Raw genomic sequence first — 20,838 nt, forward strand, 5'->3', positions numbered from 1 at the left:
TGCAATAAGAGTGATTTCTTTCTTTTACTATTTTACTCACTGAGATAAATAGTAATGGTGTGCCTCCACCTAAAGTCAAGCAGTTAACTCCTCCTATCTCTGTCTCCGCCACCTTCCTTCGGTGCAGATGTAAACACAGAGAACCCAGACGAAAAGTCCATCATCACTTATGTGGTCTCCTACTACCACTACTTCTCCAAGATGAAGGCTCTTATTGTGGAGGGCAAGAGGGTTGGCAAGGTAACAAATTACACACATGCAGATACACACACATAGACATTCTGTTTGTCTGGAAAAATTGAGACGTATATTCTACTGTCTTTGTTCAATATTTAAACTGTTTGCATAAAATACCATATTATACTGATTGCTCCCAAAAGATACCATGGAGCCATTGAATGTCCTTGTCTGAGCACGATGTGACGCTGAGGAAAGGACATGTCCTCCCCGAATGACATAAACGGGCGACATCGACTTTGTTATCAATATAGACTTTGTATCACATTCCACGTTGTATTACAAAAGCTTTTGTAAGAGAGTGTTTTCATTTCACTTCTGTACTTATGCTGTGAGTACTGTAACTGGCTCTTTGTTCTGTTCACAAGTAAAAAATTAACTCTGATATAACTTCAGTGGTCTGTCCTTTGATAATGTAATTATTCTAACACATTACATGAAAGGTGAAGGGCAAGCGGAGTTTGCTAGCTAGACACAAGTAACAGTTCATTGAAATGTGGGGGGGGCTCAAAAAAGGGAGAAATGTAAAAACATGATAATAAAAAAAAAAATCTCTTTCTATCACTGTGTACTGTATCTCTCTCTTCCAGTGTCTGCTTTTTTCTTAATTCTCATCCCATTCTCTCTCTCTTTATCTTCCTCCGTCTGTCTGACTCAGGTACTAGACAACTGTATTGAGGCAGAGAAGATCATCAACCGCTATGAGGCTCTGGCGTCAGACCTGCTGGACTGGATAGAAAAGACCATCGCGGTCATTAGCAACCAGAAGTTTGCAAACTCGCTGACCGGAGTTCAACAGCAGCTGCAGGCCTTCACAACCTACTGCACCATAGAGAAGCCCATCAAGTACGTTTTGTGGATTTTTAAAATGGCAATCTTGAGATACTATTACCAGTCATTTATTACATAGCACACACAAACATAAGTATGCCTTCTCATGCATGCCCTATACTGAAGAGCATTAACACACTGCTCGTAAATACTACTGGCAACTTGTGCTCTATTCTGACCCCTGATTGTGGTTCAAGATGATGATGATTGTAGCTACAAACTAATTAAATGAATCAGTAAGTCGATACATAGAAGTGTATCAACTACAACATTAACGGATTGATAATTTCCAGCTTCTGAAATGTGTGAATCTGCGTCTTTTCTTGATTAATCAATTAATGGGAAAAAATAATCATCATTTGCAGCCCTTATGTTATGTTGTTTAATCATTCAACAACAGTACAAGTAGGTTAAAAACTGGCCTTTATGGCGGCATGATCAGAAAAATGTGTGAAAACATAATTCAAAATAGAGAACTGTGTACTTTTTCAACTGAAGCTGAAACATGTAAAACTTTAAGATTACTGTATGACTTCCATCTGATCAGCAGATTTTTTATTTTTTTTTAATCATCGTTTTTTCAGAAATGCCCAAAATGCCCCAAATGTTCTGGTTCCAGCCTGTCCAATGTGAGGATTTGCTGCTTTGCTTTGATGTGTGATAATAAACGGAATATCTTAAGGTTTTGGATAGAGATGCACCGATAGACCGGCCGGTGACCGGAATTGGCCGGTTTTCACGTGCTCGGCCATGATCGGCGACCGGCAGGTCAGTCTGACATATGCCGATTTCATGCCGGTCAATGCTACAATTAACTGACCACATAAGTTATACGTGTTACAGTTTTCAAGGACGCACGCACATACGGACGTGACAGCACAGTCTCTTTTTCCTTTCTCTCAACTTTTCTGCCGTGTGTCGCGCGTACCCGCTCGCGGTGTGAAGCGCGTGTCCGCACTATTCTCACACATGTAGGGAACCTCGTGAATTAACCTGCAACATGTCAGCTGTTTGGAAATTCTTCAGCGTGTGTACAGAAGATAACAAGTTTGCAATATGCAACACCTGCAAGGAAAAAGTAGGGCGTGGAGGGACGACACCAAAAACCAAAATCACATTTTTTTAGTTGGATATTGGACGTGAAAAGAAGGAAATGGTTCTAACATTGCACTTTAGATGTGTGTGAATTTCCCACACCAGGAGTCATTTATATAGTTCTATTTTATAGTGATCCATTATCTGTTCAAAAAATGTTTTATGTTCTGTGCAAAATGTTCTATTAAAGAAAAGATAGAAAATAAATATTTGTGTGTGCTGTAAAGAGGTTAGAAAAAATGAAATTGGAATCGGCTAAAATCGGTATTGGCTGGCCTAACTCAAAGAAAATCGGAAATCGGAATCGGCCTAGAAAGTTGTAATCGGTGCATCTCTAGTTTTGGATTGTTGGTCAGATAGCAGACATCACCTTAAGCTCTGGGTAATTATAATGGGCATTTTCACTATTTACTGACAATTTATAGACAAAACAATTGATTCATCCAGAAAACAATAAGCAGATAAATCAATAATTCCAGTCATAGATGACATGCTTCTCAGAATAGGTTAGTTACCATGAAATTGACAATGCATGTTTTCAGAATATGTCACCATATATTGGTTTGAAGCTGTATTAAACACCCAGGTGTTCACACAGTAGATTCCCTCAGAGTGATGAATGGCCATGACACTGGACAGCAGGGTAGCAGAGCGAGCAGAGTCGTCAGACCTCCCTGTGAGCAAGTTTTCATGCTGTTAAAGTGTCCTTGAGCAAGACACCGTTTTTTTTTTTTAACAAAGTTGGTACTTTCAGCGTGTCCTACACAGGAGGGGACACAAGAGGCCATATTGTGAAACAGTAACACAAACTAAAGTTTTCTGTTTCTCGCTCAGGTTTCAGGAGAAGGGGAATCTTGAGGTCCTTCTGTTCACCATCCAAAGCAAGCTTAGAGCCAACAACCAGAAACCCTATGTGCCTCATGATGGGAAGCTCATCTCAGACATCAACAAGGTCATACATCCACCTGCTGCGTTGGTTTTCTTTTATACACAGTACCGTATTTCACCTTTCACTAAACAAAGTGGCAACTGATATGAGCGAGTTATTGATCGATTAAAACGTCGCCATCACTCTTTAACAGTTGAGAGATAAATCTGCACCTCCTTCAAAGGTTTTCACCTCACATTGACGTGTTTAATTTAAGTTTTTGGTTTTCATTACTCTTATTTCTCAATTACATCACCACTATTAAACTGTTTATTTGATTTATTTTTCATTTCCTGTCCAGGCCTGGGAGAGGCTGGAGAAGGCGGAACATGAGAGGGGCGTGGCTCTGCGCAAGGAGCTGATTCGTCAGGAGAAGTTGGAGCTGCTGGCTCAGTGCTTTGACCACAAAACCACCATGAGACAAGCCTGGCTCAATGAGAACCAGAGGCTTGTATCGCAGGTAGGGACCTTATGCAGCTGGGTTATAAACATGCTTCTTCTAATTGCAGTTCCCTTAGTAACATGAGAAATAATATAAATGTTTTATGCAAATAATTTTTTTGTTTTGCATGGATGCAAAGTCAAATCCTGCATGCTTAGTGATATGATGATAAATAATATTTTTCTGCTCTCGGCCTACAGGACAATTTTGGCTATGACCTACCAGCAGTCGAGGCGGCAATGAAGAAACACGAGGCCATCGAGGCAGACATAGCCTCGTATGAAGAGCGAATCGGCGTGGTGGTGGAACTTGCTGCAGAGATGGAGACAGAAGGATACTACGACATTCGGCGTATCTTGGCACGTAAGGAGAACATTCTGGGCCAGTGGAGTCTGCTGAAGGAGCTGGTGGCTGGGAGGAGGACCCGGCTGGAGAAGAACCTGGCCCTGCAGAAGACTTTTCAGGACATGGTCTACATGATCGACTGGATGGAGGACACACAGGTGCTGTACTGGAGGCTGTGTGCAGAGAGAGAGAGAGAAAGAGAAAGAGAGAGTGAGACACTCCACTATATTCAGTAGTTAAATAAAGACAGAGGAAAGAAATAGTGGACAAGGTTAAAGAGGGTCTACATAGTTTGAAGAGTGAAAAATAGAAATGGGGGAGATCCAGAAAGACACAGAGCGAAAGTATGATTGCTTGCTTTTGATTCATCAATGGAAATGAAGGCAAGGGGAATATAGGAAGAGGGAAGAGAGAATAATTGAATGAGGAAGTAGAAGACAAAAAAGGCCTCCTTATACATAATGACATCACACGTTCCCTGTCATCTCCCGCTCTCTCTCAGGTCCAGCTTCTGTCGAAGGACTTTGGGAAGCATCTTCTGGAGGTTGACGACCTGCTGCAGAAACACGGCCTGCAGGAAGCCGACATTGCAGTGCAGGCTGAGAGGGTCGAGACACTCAACACCGCTGCACTCAAATTTACCACTATAGAGGGTACACACACATCTATCTTGTGTATTGTGTACAGCGCTGGTGAAGTGTGTCATTTTATCGTCTTTAGCTTCATATGATAACAAAAGTCTTAACAAAGTTTCAAGGTTTTAAGTTTGTATTGCCTGTAATAAAGGCTGGGATGATTTTTAATGGATCTAGTTAGAATCACCTGGAATGATCTCAGGTGAAGGCAAATTAGCATTGTACACTGAGATTTACATTTTTTAAACAGTGCCGGGCGGCTGCATGTCTCACCTGTCAGAGCGCGCGCCCATATGTAGAGGTTTACTCCTCGACACAGCGGCCGCGGGTTCAAGTCCGACCTGCGGCCTTTTTCTGCATGTTTTTTCCCCTCTCTCCCCCCTTTTATGTCTTCAGCTGTCCTGTCAAAAATAAAGGCCTGAAATGCCCAAAAACATAGTCTTAAAAAAATAAATAAAAAAAATTAATAATTAATCACCATATTTAGAAAAACGACAAAACAAATGTGTAGATTTGATGCCTATTTTGATTCAAAAGTATTGATAAGGGCTACAAAAACAACAACACCTCTACAATATCAACATTTTAAATTACCTTGTGGTACATGTTAGCAAAAAATATAAGAGTCATTTGAATTGTAATGAAGAGGCAACAATTGTTTCTGAACTGTTCCTCAATGCTTGTTATCTGTCAAAAACGAACTAAATAAATAAAACAAAGAGGAAGCCATGATCCAGTATTGATTTCATTTCGTCAAGTGAAAATGTATTTCACCTCGAGACAACTGGAAAATAGATTTCTGAGACTTGATATCAGTGAGGAGATCTGCTCAGTACACTTTGTGGACGTTTTTTATTTCATTTTTTAAAGTAGTCCAGCTAAGAGTACACTACTGTAATGAATGATGTGCTGTATCGATTCTGTGTTTCTTTTTTTCATGGTAATTAACCTCATTTTGTTGTTTCCCAGGTTACCAACCGTGTGACCCACAGGTGATCTGTAACCGTGTCAACCATGTCTCTTCCTGTCTGGAGGAGCTGAAACAACTGGCAGCTAAAAGGCGTGATGAGCTTGAGGAGTCGAGACAACTGTGGGCCTTCTTTCAGGTAAAATGGGTCGATGGGATGCGGGATGAGGCTAAAGGCAGGATCAGGTCATGTTATTTGTTCCAAGCAAGTTAAGAGGCCAATATACCGCATCTGAAGTGCTTGTTGGATGCTTTAAACAGCTGAGGAAAACTGCTCCCACCACACAAATTGGGGAATTGGGGGATGTGTCCTACAATTTTTGTAACTTTCCAAAACCATTGTTCCGATGTCCACACCCACATCACCCAGTGATTGGTCGGGGTTGTGGAGATGAGAAAGTAAGCTGGGTTTGAACTCTCTCAAACTGTTTCTGTATCTTTTTGTGTGTACAACTGAGTGCAACACTATTAATGCCTTCCGAGAGACTGTCTAAAAATGTGTGTCGTTATCCCCATATTTAAATGATTATTGCGTCTCCCATCTCTATGTGACAGCCGGCATTTCACTCCGCCTTTGATAGATATTCAAAGGGGTGTCAGTCTTTGTGTTTGGATTTCCAAATAATTTAATCTTGAGCATCCCAAACCTGCAGATGAATTAAATAGAATACTGTAGATCGTTATTGTCATTGTGCTTAGAACAATGAAAATCTGCAAAGTCATGGTAAGTCAGCTACTGGAAATGGGCAGGGTTTGAACCCAGACTCTGGGCCACTGGCACCTTATTGCCACGGACAATCCCACCATGCCACCAAGCACCCTTCATAAAGATATACAGACCAGGGTTGTAAGATTTGTGGTAATTCAGCACCTCAGTCTGCCACACAAACGCGACAGGCCCATATTTAAATGCGTGTTAATTCATCTATTATACTCACCAACCTCTATTTCTGGCCAAGGCTTTGCAACAACATCTACAGGTCTTGAGTAGAGTTTGGAGCCCAACTCTTCACCTTCCTCCTTAACCACAACCACAACCAGAAGCGACCTAGCTAACTAGAGGAGAGATGTAACAGAAATGTTTCTACTGAAGACGTAAGAAGTCACACAGCAAAATACTGTCTTAATAATAACGCTTTGTTCTTAGCTGCTTTGCGTGAGAACAAAACCGTGCTGGCTGACCGACCATTGTTTAGTGTTTAACAGCATATACGATATACTATACTACAGTTTTTATGACTAACACAGCTGTCTCTCTAGTAGGCTGGGAGAGAAGGTTAAAACTATAATCCGATTAGTTATTCAGGTCATACCAAACGCAATGTTAGTCAAATTATGGACTCACTCTGTAATATTTTCAGGTACAATTTAGAATTACAACATCATTTTTTTTATTCACCACGTACCTTTATTTTGTGCTTAGTTTTACGCATCATTATGTCTCAGTATTCATGTGTCAGACTTGGCCTGTGTCTATCTCCTGAAAATGCTGTCCGTCGCTTTGATACAGACAGACAGAGGTGATGAACGAGTTATTAATGTTAGTGAATAAGCTTTTAGAACGAATTGTGAAAGTAATGAGTGTATAATTAGAACAGAGGATTTTTTTTGTCCAAAGAGTCATTGGTTCACACTGTCGAGTCACTAATTATATCACATTGATTAATTCGGCTAATTCCCCTTCTGCCTTTTGGAAAGGCTCTCAGAAACAGACTGGACTTATTTAGGGATTAAAGGGGAGGACTGTTCTATATTTCTGAACTTATTTTTTTTTAAATGATCTTTTGTCTGTGACATGCAGTTTCTTCACACTTATACGTTACGTTCTTTGAGTCTATCTTTTCCTCCTTCTCAAAATGTTTCTGTTTTAGAATGAAGTTTGTATTTGTTAAAACAAAAAATATGTAAATCTAGTTTGTCTGTTTGTTCTGCTGTTAGGAGCTGGAGGAGTCGGAGGCCTGGATCAGGGAGAAGAGCTCCATCCTGGGAGCTCAGGGTTATGGGAAGGACCTGAGCAGTGTGCTGAAGTTACTACAAAAACACAAGACTCTGGCAGGAGAACTGCTGGCTCACCGGTCACTGCTGCAGGTGTGTGTGTGTGTGTGTGTGTGTGTGTGTGTGTGTGTGTGTGTGTGTGTGTGTGTGTGTGTGTGTGTGTGTGTGTGTGTGTGTGTGTGTGTGTGTGTGTGTGTGTGTGTGTGTGTGTGCGTGCGCACCTGGAATGCCTACAGTACCTGGAGTTTCTGTTCTGAACTTCAGGTATTTTAGGGAATTTAAATTTGAGCTCACCTACAAAGAAATCAGCTTAACTTACCAAAAATAGTACAAATACAGTTGTTATATCACCCTTCCTTTTTCTGTCTATTTTCACTTGTAGAATCTGACTCTATAACAGTTTGAACGGGTATAATTTCAGTTATTTAAAACTTGTTGCTCACTTCCATATGTGACTTATTGGCATTGGTTTCATGCTTTTCTTCTTGTTGTGAAACAGCACATGAAAGTTTTATTATCATGTACAATTGCTGGTCAGTTGACCACCCATTAAGAAACAGCATCATGCATAAAGCCAGTAACTGTACTCCATACAGTGTGAAATAATTTGAAATAACACTGTTATTTCTTCTATCCTATCCTGCCTCTATAGAACACCATGAAGCGAGGAAAGCGGATCCTGAGTGAGAAGAGCTTTGGCACTGCGGGGATCCAGGAGAGCATCATGGAGGTGAAGGGCGAGTGGAAGAGGCTGGAGGACCAAGCCGCGCAGCGTCTCGGCCACCTGCAGGAGGCGCTAAACTTTTTTCAGTTCTCCACGGAGACAGACGACCTGGTAGTATGGCTGCAGGACGCTTACCGTCTGGTCTACAGCGAAGACTTTGGACACGATGAGTACTCCACCCAGTCCCTTCTGAAGAAACACAGAGGGGTCAGCGAGGCCATCGACAAACATCGTCTGCATGTTGTGACGCTGCGTAAACACATGGTGCTGCTGCCTCTGCGCTACCGTGAACAGGAGGTGAGCAGGGAAAGGTTTAGGGCTGCACGATATGAGGAAAATATCTAATTGCGATTATTTTGACTGATATTGCGACTGCGATATGATTCACGATATTGGAGGGAATGATCATTTTTGTATCATTATTCTCATTTCCATTGAAAAATATTAAAAATAAAATGATTTATAGTGTGACTTTTGCGAGGAGTTAGTCGGTTTGATACGAGGCTGGGCTATCTCTGCAGCACCAAAGTACTTGGTTTGACACGTATTTTGCCTTTAATAAATATTGTGCCTCCTCTGCGATTTGGATATTGCACTAGTCCATATTGCGATTTTGAGAAGAAAAAAAATTGCGATTAATTGTGCAGCCCTAGAAAGGATGCTTAACTTTTTTAGCATAAAGTATTTTTGTTTATCTTTTCTTTTACCCCTCTATGTCCTTGCTTTTCCTTTTCCTGTCTTCTGCCCTCTCCTCTCTGCAGGAGGTGCAGGTGCGTATGGGAGAGGTGGAGCAGCTCTATACTGAGGTGGCCGAGGTGGCGGTGCTCCGACAGCAGTGGCTCCACGACGCACTCGCTGTCTACCGCATGTTCAGCGAGGTCAATGCCTGTGAGCTGTGGATTGATGAGAAGGAGCAGTGGTTGGACAAGATGGAGATCCCAGAGAGACTGGAGGACGTGGAGATGGTCGCACACAGGTGAGGAAAAGGGGAGGTAGAGGGTTCGATCGCTGTTACACGAAATGGGGATTTCGAAAAGGGATCGGTTGTAGTTGTATTTGTGATAGACCTTGTTGCTCAGATTTTTATTAGTGATTGATGATGGTTTTTATAGATGTCTGTTTATCATTTATGTCACTTTAAGATAGAATAACTGGCACCTTAAGTGATGGATTGTAGGACCTTAGCTACTTTAATGTGATTTATGTATTCCATGTGCTTATTTTCAATGCTCCACTCTTTTGTTGTGCTGTGTGTCTGATTGTCTAAAGCGTGAATTATACTGGCCGCAGCCCAGCTGGCGCGCGCAAATGTGACGTCATGGGATCGCCGTAACTATTTATACTCACGCGTGGTGCTCGCGACACTAGTTGCAGTCTTCTCCTGAACAGAGGTGGCGCTAAAGAGGAAAGGCTACCGACGTTGCTCTTTCTACGGACTAGAAGAAGAAGAAAAAGGTAAACAACGGCAGAACTGGCAGCAGCATTGCCGTCAATGCTTCGATTTGATTCGATGACCTACTTCGTCAGATCAAGTCTTTCATTAATCATAAAATAACTCATCCTAACCCAATAAGTTTACGAGAGACTTGCAGTCACTCTGAGAGTCCTGGCATCAGGTTGCCCAGGAGCTCGTTCATGCTTCCTGTTTCTGCTTTGTCGCACGGCGCTGAAAAAAAAAGAGTGGTGCGCGACCTCTGCTTGCGCGCTATGAATCCGGACGCGCCGGCAAGATCTACGTCATTTTGACCTCACGATGGCGTGCCAGGTTGGGAACAGCCAGTATAATTCACTCTTTACATGTATAAGGTTGCATTACAAGTTGCCCCTCGGGATGAGATAAATAAAGTTGAAGTTGACAAGGAAGCTCAGCTGGGTTTCTGTTGTTTTGTTTAAAGTGTTCATATTATGCTTTTTGGCTTTTCCCCCTTTCCTTTATTGTGTCATATATCTTTTTTGTGCACGTTATAGATTTACAAAGCGAAAAAGCCCAAAGTCCACCCCAAAGGGACTTACCATCTCCCACAAAAAAATGTATGAAAAAGACGTTTTTGTTAACATTTAAATAACTTACCACTCTGAAACGTCTTGCTCCAGTCTAGGTTGTACGGTTGAGCCGAAGCCATGGTTACCGGTTGAAGCGGGTTTGTTTTGGATCACACTAGCTTGCTTGTCAGGGCCCGCCCTACTCTGCTTCTGACTGGCTTGTAGTCCTTACCGGTACTGCGCATGTGCGACTCCAAAAAGATGGAATAGAAGTGAGATGCCTCACTCGGTACACACACGAGGAAAAGAGGAGCTGCAGCAATGTGCAGTATGACAAAAATATGGTGCTTTTTGAAAATTAAACCATGATAACCTATTATGGTACAACCTCTAAATACAATTATGAACCTGAAAATGAGCATAATATGAGATCTTTCAATCAAAGAGCTCAGTTTTTGGCCCATGCTAAATCATCCTTACCTGCTGACTTTGTCCCATCATATCCCACAATGCCCTTTGTTGGTGTAGGTTTGAGAGCCTGGACCAGGAGATGAACAGCCTGATGGGTAGGATCCTGGACGTTAACCAAATAGTTCAGCAGCTCCTGGATGGTGGTCATCCATCCTCTACAGAGGTCAGAGGTTGTCAGGACCACCTCAACTCAAGGTACTGAAACAGAACTCACCTCCCAACAGCTACAACCACTACCACTATCACAGATACTTGTACTTCTACTGACATTAAGGCCGGCTTCGCACTGGCTGCGTGGCGTGAGCGTGGCGTTTCTGTTGCGTGTCAGTTGCGTGGTGGCTGCGTGGAGTTTTCTATGTCAGAAACGTGTCTGACGCGGCGCTGCTGCTGCTAGCCTTGTCTGTCTGTACACATGTATGTTTCCAATTGATAAAATAAACTCAAGCAGTAGTATACTTCATGTTAAACATAAATATACTGTATACTGATTTGATTACAGCAAAGACAACGTCGGCAGTATTGACGGCAAAATAGGCTACAGAATATGTCGTTCTGTATTGACAGGTGCAATATTTGAAAATCGATAATTATTTATTATTATTTTTTTAAATTACATTTATATCTGCATTTATGTCAAAACCTAGAGACTTTCAAACATCAACATGTCATTTATTAATATGTATTTGTGTCAAAATGACATATAAACATCTTTTTGTATTCTATTTTGCCTGGAAATGCTTCCAACACGCTTGCGTGTCGCGTGAAAAATAGGCGTTGTCCTATGTCTACCGCGCACGCTCGAGCCGCGCCTGAGACGTGCGTGTCACGCAGGCAATTACAACAAGTTTACAGAACACACTAATGCTCAGTTCTACTTCTACTGGTACATGGCATTACGATACACTGTAAGACTCTAATACTCCTGCTCCAAATCCTACTAGGCGAGGTAAGTTTATTAATACAGCACCTTGTAAACACAGAGGGATTTCAAAATGTTTTGCCTGAAGCCCAGAAATACATTAGATCACAACGATCACACAACGCAGGGGAAGATAAAATCTAGTAAAGTAGTAAAATGAAATTAAATACATTTCAATATCTTTGTTTCAAAGAACAGTCATTTTAATTACGAAAGTTAAATCTATGAGTATTGTTTCAATTACTTATTGTATTATTAACGAATTATATTACAGCTACTACTATTAATAATAACAATGTCATCAAAGCACTACACTGCAAAACTTAACTGCAACTACTAACCTTATGGACAGTTACACAATATGCATTAAAGCACGAATACACTGGCTGTGTCTTTGCACGCTCACTAACACATCTTAAAGTGGCACTTGTTGGAACTACAAAGCATTCTCAGTAAATGAATGCATTTCAGAATTATATCCAGAAATTATTTGATGATGTTCATATACTGCACTGTATGTGGAGAGCAGCCTCTCGGATCTCTGTCATATTTACTCCTGGGAAAGGGGGAGGAGTAGGTGGGAGGAGAGGGAGGCAGACTGACACGCAGAGAGAAAAGAGAGATGGCAAGGGAGAGACATTTCTTTGGGTTGTGTAATTATTTAGGGGAATTCATACTTTAGAAAATTCTTTTTGTTCGCAGAGTGTAATTGTTTTTGACTTAGTACAGAGGCTGAACTCCTGCCTGCTTTTTCATCTTTGAAGAGTATGAGTTCAGTCAGTGCCTGAGATCACTCTCACTCTCTCTCCGTTTGGCCGACAGGGTTATTTACGGTAACATCCGGCCAGGTCAACCCTGTGATGGGATTGGCTGTGTTATCCGTGTCAGTCATATTCACTGACCACTGTTAGTGGCACGTCTGGCAGCAGAGTTCATGGCGGCCGGGTGACTATGAGTCTTTGGACCTTGGCACATAGTGGTGGTCTCAGGGTGACCATCTGTGCTGGCTGCCTCAGTCAAGAAGAAGCCAGCCGAGAGCAAAAATAAGAACCAACAAACAAAATCAACACTTCTATCTCCTTATCGCCTTCTCTGTTTTCATTTTTAGGACCTTAACTCCAAAATATCTTTTCTTAGATATGGACACTGTGTACAGCATTGGGGTCATGGTCACACCAGTAATCCTAAGTGTAATGAAATACATTAATCTACTTTAAAAGGAAAATTCTAACTGTATTTCATAGCACATGTCATAGTCATGTAATTTATTTTAATACAGAGTCACAGTGCTTATAGTCTCGCATTGCCAGACCTTCCTCCACAGCGCTGCGGAGGAGGGTCTGGTTAGTCCACACAGCATTCTGGAATGGGAGAGAAACGTGCTCTGGTTTATTGGCATTTCTTAAAACCAATCACAATCGTCTTGGATGGCGCTAAAGGCTGCCGTGCCTCTGCAAAATAGTGGAACATGTGTACGTTCAAAAGTTGTTTTAGTCGTGCAACAGAAAACTCAGATTGGACAGATAGTCTAGCTAGCTGTCTGGATTTACCCTGCAGAGATCTGAGGAGCAGTTAACCATAGTCCTCATGAATCCACCGAAGTTTAGAACGCCGACACAAAGAAAGCGGAAGGTAGCGGACATCCGGCCGAAATGAAAGACATCCGGCGGAATTTCCGGCGGCACCGGAGCAACCCCGATGTGGAACCTCGTGGATGTAGACTGCTATGCTTTTTATAGATTTCTGATATATTATCTGTTGTTACTACTTCTTAATTAACGGTATTAAACACTTAAGCAATAGTTATAATGCAACCTCTACTTCCCTGTATGTTATGTTTCACTTTTGTGAAGCAGCGAACCCCTGTCACACACGTACCCCCCCACAAATTCACACCACCATGTTGCATCAATAAGACGACTTTTGCAGCTCTGATGTCCCCGAGCTGTTTTCCTGCCTGCCTGCTGAGCGCTCTGTCTGCCTCTCAGCAGCGACTCTGCCATTACCTCATTACAGTCACAAGGATCTCTGTGTGTGTGTGTGTGTGTGTGTGTGTGTGTGTGTGTGTGTGTGTGCGTGTGCGTGTGTGTGTGTGTGTGTTTCTTGGCTAAATGGGTGTGGATTGAGACCTGCTGATCTGGAGCAAAATCAGGAGGACATATTGTATGACGATATGGTAAGCAGACAAGTCCTGGGCTGAAACCACAGCGTACAGAGAGCAAACCAAATCAACTGTCTGGTCATATGTGGTCATCATAATTCATTTGAACATGTCTTTTACTAATGATGCAGCCTGGCTCATCTCGAGGCCAGAATGAAGCTTTCATGTTTAAGACGTTTAGCTTAAACATGAAAGCTTAACAGAAACTGTGATTGAAAATTGAAAGGCAATATACACGACTAAAACAAATCTCTTTTGGAATGGAAAGGGAATTATATACTATAGGTGTAAAACTACAATAAATCCAGACTCTCTTCACAATCGCACCTTTCTCCTCCACAGTACCACACTCACTTTCAGCATTACTCTATCCTGTCTGTCACATGGTACCAGGTGGAACAGCATTGTGGAGCTGGTTGAGCAGAAGAAAGATCAGCTGGACTCGATGTTACGCCTGCAGAACTACCTGCTGGAGTGTGCTGAGATCAAGTCCCAGATCCAGGACAAGAGAAAAGCCATCGACGCCACTCAGTACATGGGCAGCGACCTGGGAGGAGTCCTGGCTCTGCAGAGACGCCTCTCCACCATGGAGGGAGCCCTGTCTGTCCTGGAGCCCAAACTTCTGCATCTACAGGTATGGAATTATGGGAAAATACAGTGAGTTTACAAATGTTCAAGGAAGACATTATTAAAGGGTTCAAAAGTCTCATTAAAAAACACTTGGCTATAACTGGAAATGCTAACTACCTGCTCATTTTTCCTTTTATCTATTTATGTTTTTCTAATTATTACAAACAAACCACCTTTTGGAATGCATCAGTAAGATAGGATAAGATAGGATAGACTTTATTGATCCCACAATGGGGTAATTCACTTCTCACAGCAGCTCACGGCACAACAAAATAACGAAAATACACAAAAAAAGAATAAAATAGGAAATAGAGAGTAATAACTGTAATGTGTACACTATAAACACAGTTATGGTGATATATAGTAACATAGTGGGCATTTATTCAAATAAATAAATAAGAAATTATTTTGGAACAAATCAGTGAGTGTCAGGAACCACAAAAGATACAAAAAATGTAAAGGTTACGATGATTTTATATGCAGGTTGTATTATTGCAGCATAAAAGGCTACAATCACCATAATGCCGTCTCTGTTTGGTGATGTAGGAAGAGGCGGAACATATGGCCACCGCCCACCCAGGTCGGGCCATGGAGGTTCTCGTACCGTTTGATGGCATCAGTGTGGAGTGGGAGGAGCTGAAACGCACCCTGCAGGGCTGTGAGGACTCGCTGATGGTGGCTAGCAGGCTGCAGAGCTTCATACAGGTACACAGAGAAAGTTCAATCAGGAGAGACTTCATTTAAGAGTGAAATAATTCACGGAATCGCAAAACATTCCGTAATGGGCCCATGGAATAATTCCGTGAAATAAACACGGCCCCTTAAGTTAAGGAAACGGTCATGGGTGGGCTTACGGTTCCGTGACACGAGGGAAGAACGGGACGGAAAAGAAGAAAGCGACTTTAGGAAACTTGACATGCGGGACATGAACCCTGGTCGCGAACCCCGATCTCCTGGGTGAAAGTCCTGTGCTAACCCCCCCCAACCAACCTCCTTGCACGGAATTTCGGCCTTACATAGTACTCGCTACCGTAGTCGCTCTTAATGCTACGTCATCTTCTCATTGACTTTACATTGGCATTGTTTTCCGTAGTGGCCACACAGATTTTTCACACATTCACGTAATGCGCTGTTAACAATTCGTGATCATTTCACGGAATTCTGTGCGACCAGGCTGTTAATAAGCGTGGTGCATAGTAGGTTGATATGTTAAAGGTGCACTATGAGTTCCTGCATGGTTTCAGCGCTATTTCATTTTTGTCTCAAATGGTATGCATCTCTCCTTGATCCGCTAACTGCCTGCCCCCATGAATACACTGTGAAACAGCCCGGTCTCGGGAGACAACACAGGGGTCGTAAACGTTAAACAAACACTAGGGGCACAGGCTGTGCACCAAAATACAACAAACCACTCCAGCCAATCACCGACAAGATGGTTGGGGGAGGGGGTGGGGGTTAGTGACAGTTAGTCAGTTAGTCATGCCAGTTATGGAGACATGGGGGGAGGGGCGAGCTTGCTCTGTTTTGTTTGGAATTTACTTAGAATGTCAACAGAAGTGACCATGGAGGAACTCATAGTGCACCTTTAAGAGTCTTTGGCGATTAGACTCCATCGAAATGTTAAATTATAAGGGGTATAGAGGCCATGGATGTATAGGAATATCCCTCCCGATGGAGTCTAGACACTTGTTGGTGGTGATGAAGGAAGCCTGAAGATCTGGATGGATGTGATGTGAAGCGGGGCTTCTGATGGAGGAACCCTGGGTGCTGGGAATGACGAGAACCAGAGGTGAACGGGGTGGAAGAGGGTCGCATCGATTCTGCCTGAAATGACAACTGACAGCAGCAAAGAGTAGAACAGATTTCAAGGTTGAATGCAACAACGCAATAGATCAAAGAGATTGTGGCAAAATCTGGCTGGTTTAACTGAAAGAGTAAACGCCCACATTCAGATGATTAGGTTGGGAGAGAAAAATGTGAAGCATAGTAGTCTTCCTGAATGGACTTATGCTCAGCTTCATTTCATGCATCAAGAAGAAAGAGATCATTCTGAATAGAGACTGACTTGGTGTCTTACTCCACCGCAGTGATACTGGCATGTAACTGACATAACCAGTTCAGGTTTTTGTTTTGTTTTGAACAAATTAACTAAAATATGTAAAATCACATTGTTGCTTTGAGTTAGTTATTGTTTTCATCCAAAACAACATTGAAAATCTCAGCACTTATACCAGTAATAATTCCATCACTGGTATTGATCAGCAACCCAGGCAGACACATAATGCTCTGATAGTGATCAGACAATAGAAACCTTATCTGCCTCTTCAAAGGTTGAGAAAGGGCCAACTTCCCAGAAGAGGTGCAAGAGACGTCAATCACAATTCTATAAGCCAACAAATCAAAAAATGAATGAGAGGCTGGGTTTCAACAACAGACATTGAGAAAATCATAGTGGAGAAATTGGTTAATTTTACTGGAAAAAAGAACATGTATCTCTCTACTGGTAATCTGGAAACAACCCGCAAGATCTGCCTTTAATTTCACTGTGCAAGAAGAAAGGCATTTTCCCACACAGAAGACTCACTAGAGAACTTTTCCCGCTTCGGTCCCCCTACAGGTTGGAAGCGTAATTGTCCATTACTTTGTCCAGTTCATTCGAACTACAGATCCGCTAGCCGATCTGTCAAACTTGCATAATGTAATGTAATGCACAATTCCGCTTCCAACCTGTAGGGGGACCGAAGCGGGAAAAGTTCTCTAGTGTTGCTTTAACAGAATTGTCAGCCTGCACAAACTTCTGTACTGTTGACCAACAATAGAATTGATTAAGTATAAATCATGTTCCTCTCCCTGACTATCAGGACCTGGACTCGTTCCTCACCTGGTTGGTCCAGACGCAGACGGCCGCCGCCTCAGACCAGCTGCCCAACAACTTGGAAGAGGCGGAGAAACTCATCAACAAACATGCTGCCCTAAAGGAGGAGATTGGACGGTGTGTTACTGAAGACCACATAAGGCTTATTCTTGTTTTTACATTTTTAACGTTTTTAGCGTTTTTTCAATAATACATTATTATTATTATATAATTATTAACAAGGACCCGTCCCCGTCCCATCCCACAACAAAATCTCTCACCCAACATCTGCCGTATTAGAAAAGCCAAAAAGCAAACTATATGACGGTGTCTTATGCACAGAACAATGGCACCTCCAACAAAGCTCCGCTACACACAAATACAAAAACAAACAAGAATTGTACCTCTGCTTTTACCCTCCAAGACATGCCCCAGTCCTTTCCCCTTCTGGGGTTCACCACTTATTGCATTTTTATGTCTCCTGTCCTGCATTTTCCCTCTGCAGAAGCTTGTTTTTACTATTTGAACATACAGTATCTTCCTAAACGTTCTTTAAAACCCACCAGGCGTTTAGAGCATAATTTATCAGTTTGCTGTCCATTTCCGTGCAGGTATGAAGAGGACTATGAGCGCTTGCAGGCCATGAACGAGCTGCTGGAGTCCGAGGAGGCTCCTCTCCCTCAGGCCGCCCTGCAGCAGTGGCTCCAGAAGCTCGATGTTGGCTGGAACAAACTGCTGGAGATGTGGGAGAGCAGGAGGGAAGTTCTGGTCCAGGCTCACATTTTCCATCTGTTCCTGCGAGATGTCAAACAGGCCGAGTCCTTCCTCAACAACCAGGTGAGACAAACAAAGACAGAGCAGGTGGTCGGAGTTTACAAGGACTGTCTCAGGACAGCTCTTTATAGCTATTTTAGCGGCATTGCTCAAGGATGAAACAGTTTTACAGCGTGAACTATGGCCAACGCCAGGTGACGTGAAAAATCGATGTAGACCGCGATCCATCGTTCTTCATGACTTAACTATTTGTTGTGATTATGTAACTGACTTTCTATATACTGGACACACTGATGCAACATGTATGATGTGCTTTTATGTTGCTGTTTTTACATTGCCCCTTTTAGGTGATTTTCTCTGAGCTCGTCTGGCTGCCACTGAGGCTAAGACAAATCTCCTCCGCTGTGCTCATTCTCCCCTTTTCATCTCATCCGTTCTTCTGATAGTGGCAGACCAGAAGGAGCAATATAATGCACACAAAATCAGTTGAGGAAAAGAATAAAGATGTCAGTTTTAAAAAAATATTTTTTGGGCCAGAAAATAAAAAATAAACATCCATTTGTGTGACTAGTGAAGTGAGGGGCAGAAAAGAAACATATAGTTACAGAGTAGATTAGATTCACATCTTACACTATTATTGACCTTCTGCAAAGAGCTTAAAATATGATAAGATGCAATGTGAGGTCAAACAACTGACAAACGTTGATAAAACTTATTCTGCTTTTGTCCTTAAGTTGGTTCTCGCGATAATAATTGTGGTGGAATTTCCAGGAACACCATGTTATGGTATGATGAGACAAAGGGAAAGCTTAGACAACATCAGGTCATTCATAGGCCACAGGTCAGGGGGACGAGAATATTTTCGGCCAGTCTCTAATAACCAAACCTGTTCATGTATAAATATGTATGTGCCTCTAGAGATTCATGGAATCTAGGCAGCTGCATGATAAGTGAACGTTTTGTTTCAGGTCTCTTTTTGGAGGTCCGTGGAAACAGGATGAAGGGGCCTGCCACACTGTAGCATACATCCCTTAGAGAGATAGGCTCAACTATGAATTTGGGTTAAGCATCTGTGTTTACGGCGCCCGCAATATCTTTGTTTACATTGAAGGTTCAGCTGAACTTAACGCCTCCAGCATGAGTTTAAATACTCCTTCAGGAGGACAGGAACTTCAGAGAGTTGGGACGGCACGACATGATAACACATCGTGGTTAAACTGTACTGCCTGCCTCAGTTCTCTTTTACATTGAGACTTCATTAAATGCTTCTGTGTAATTCATCAAGGTCTCCCAAACCGTCTTCGGTATGTGAAATGAGTTGTACTGCTCCTGAGTTTTTCCTTAACAATGATGGTAAGAATCAACAGTCAGACCCGGGTCTTGCAGTCTGTATTGCTTTGTTTAATCCAAGTATCACGTACACGGGGGGTTGGTTTTTTTAATCTGAAATGTCACAGGCAGAGCTGCCCTGGACTCTTGTGTGTGCATGTGTCTTTGTGTGTATATGTAAGCCAGTGTGCCGGCCAGAACGTCCCTTTTGGTTTAATCACAGATTGTTACCAGGGACCAGCTCTCATTATTAGCCCGGGGGTTTGATTTAGAGAGAGCAGCATTTCTTCTTCAATAAGTATCAAAGACGTTCCAGGCCGTAGATCTCTGTCTGCCTCTCCCTGTTATTTCGGCCTCAGCCTAATTTATTTTCCCTTTGTCCAGAGGCCATCTACATTTGTAATGATACGGTTCGTTTGAGTAAATTTGTTAGTTTTTTGGGTTTTTTCTTTATTTTGATAGGACAGCTGAAGACATGAAAGGGGAGAAATGGGGGAATGACATGCAGCAAAGGGCCGCCCGCAGGTCGGAGTCCAACCTGCGGCCGCTGCGTTGAATAAACCTCTATATATGGGCACCGCTTTACCAACTGAGCTATCCGGGCGACCTGAGTAGTTTTGTTTTAAACATTTTCTGATCTTTAGTGATCGATAGAAACAAAATTAAACAACTTTAGTTTTTAAGAATAGTGCTACTACCTTCTCATGAAGGGGTAAATGCAATATAACTATTTACTAAAGTAATTGATTCATTATTTAGTCTTTCGAATGACAGAAACAATTTCATAAAGACCAAGGCGATGCCTTCAAATGATTAGTTTTGTCCGACTTACAGTCCACAACCTAAAGATATTGACTTTACTATCACATAAGACAAATAAAAAGCAGCAGGGAGGCTAAAACCAAGGAATGTTTGGCCTTTTGGCTTGAAAAAATTATTCAACCGATTAATAGATTATCTTTTGATCAACTAATCAACAATGGTTGGTTAATTTCACAACCAAAACTGACTGTGTGTTAAAAAGTAAAGTTGGTAGTTGCCCATATGATTTTTTTTGTCGTATCAGGCCTACATCTCAATAAATCGCTCTAATCTATTCTGTGCTCTCCTAATATCTTTTTTATTTATTGTAGGCTCTTAACGTTTCTTTTTTTATCTCCTGACTTAACTCAATCAGTTCCTCAACCAAGAAAACAACTTACTTTTCCCCCATCTTCATCTTCTAGGAGTCGGCCCTCGCTCACGTGGAGCTGCCCACCACGGTGGAAACAGTCGAAGCCTCCATAAAGAAACACAAGGACTTCACCACCACCATGGAGCTGAACCTGCACAGGATCAAAGCTGTGATCGAGGCTGGAGAGAGTCTGATCAGCCAGAGTAACATCTACTCTGACCGCATCAAGGAACGCATCGACACCCTCGCCAACAGGTACCACATACAAACTATATGAAGAGTAAATAAAGCCTAGACTAATTTGAGGCCAAAGCTCTGAAGCAGAAGGCAATATCTCTCTGTGT

The 20,838-nt window shown here is 42.2% G+C and overlaps 1 protein-coding gene across 1 annotated transcript in view; it reads left to right on the forward strand.

The window, feature by feature from the left end:
• The window catches only part of sptbn4b (spectrin, beta, non-erythrocytic 4b), an 81,461-nt gene that overhangs the window by 11,273 nt on the left and 49,350 nt on the right, over positions 1-20,838 (forward strand). The window contains exons 7-22 of the mRNA XM_078246988.1: positions 128-240; positions 896-1,083; positions 2,998-3,115; positions 3,393-3,551; positions 3,734-4,036; positions 4,381-4,531; positions 5,483-5,619; positions 7,419-7,568; positions 8,128-8,496; positions 8,961-9,175; positions 10,711-10,848; positions 14,127-14,367; positions 14,910-15,068; positions 17,225-17,355; positions 17,829-18,054; positions 20,547-20,749. Coding sequence (XP_078103114.1) covers positions 128-240; positions 896-1,083; positions 2,998-3,115; positions 3,393-3,551; positions 3,734-4,036; positions 4,381-4,531; positions 5,483-5,619; positions 7,419-7,568; positions 8,128-8,496; positions 8,961-9,175; positions 10,711-10,848; positions 14,127-14,367; positions 14,910-15,068; positions 17,225-17,355; positions 17,829-18,054; positions 20,547-20,749 — 3,001 coding nt within the window. The remainder of the gene's footprint in view (positions 1-127; positions 241-895; positions 1,084-2,997; positions 3,116-3,392; positions 3,552-3,733; positions 4,037-4,380; positions 4,532-5,482; positions 5,620-7,418; positions 7,569-8,127; positions 8,497-8,960; positions 9,176-10,710; positions 10,849-14,126; positions 14,368-14,909; positions 15,069-17,224; positions 17,356-17,828; positions 18,055-20,546; positions 20,750-20,838) is intronic.

The sequence above is a fragment of the Sander vitreus genome, chromosome 3 (genome assembly GCF_031162955.1).
Source record: "Sander vitreus isolate 19-12246 chromosome 3, sanVit1, whole genome shotgun sequence".
Taxonomy (NCBI): Eukaryota; Metazoa; Chordata; class Actinopteri; order Perciformes; family Percidae; genus Sander; species Sander vitreus.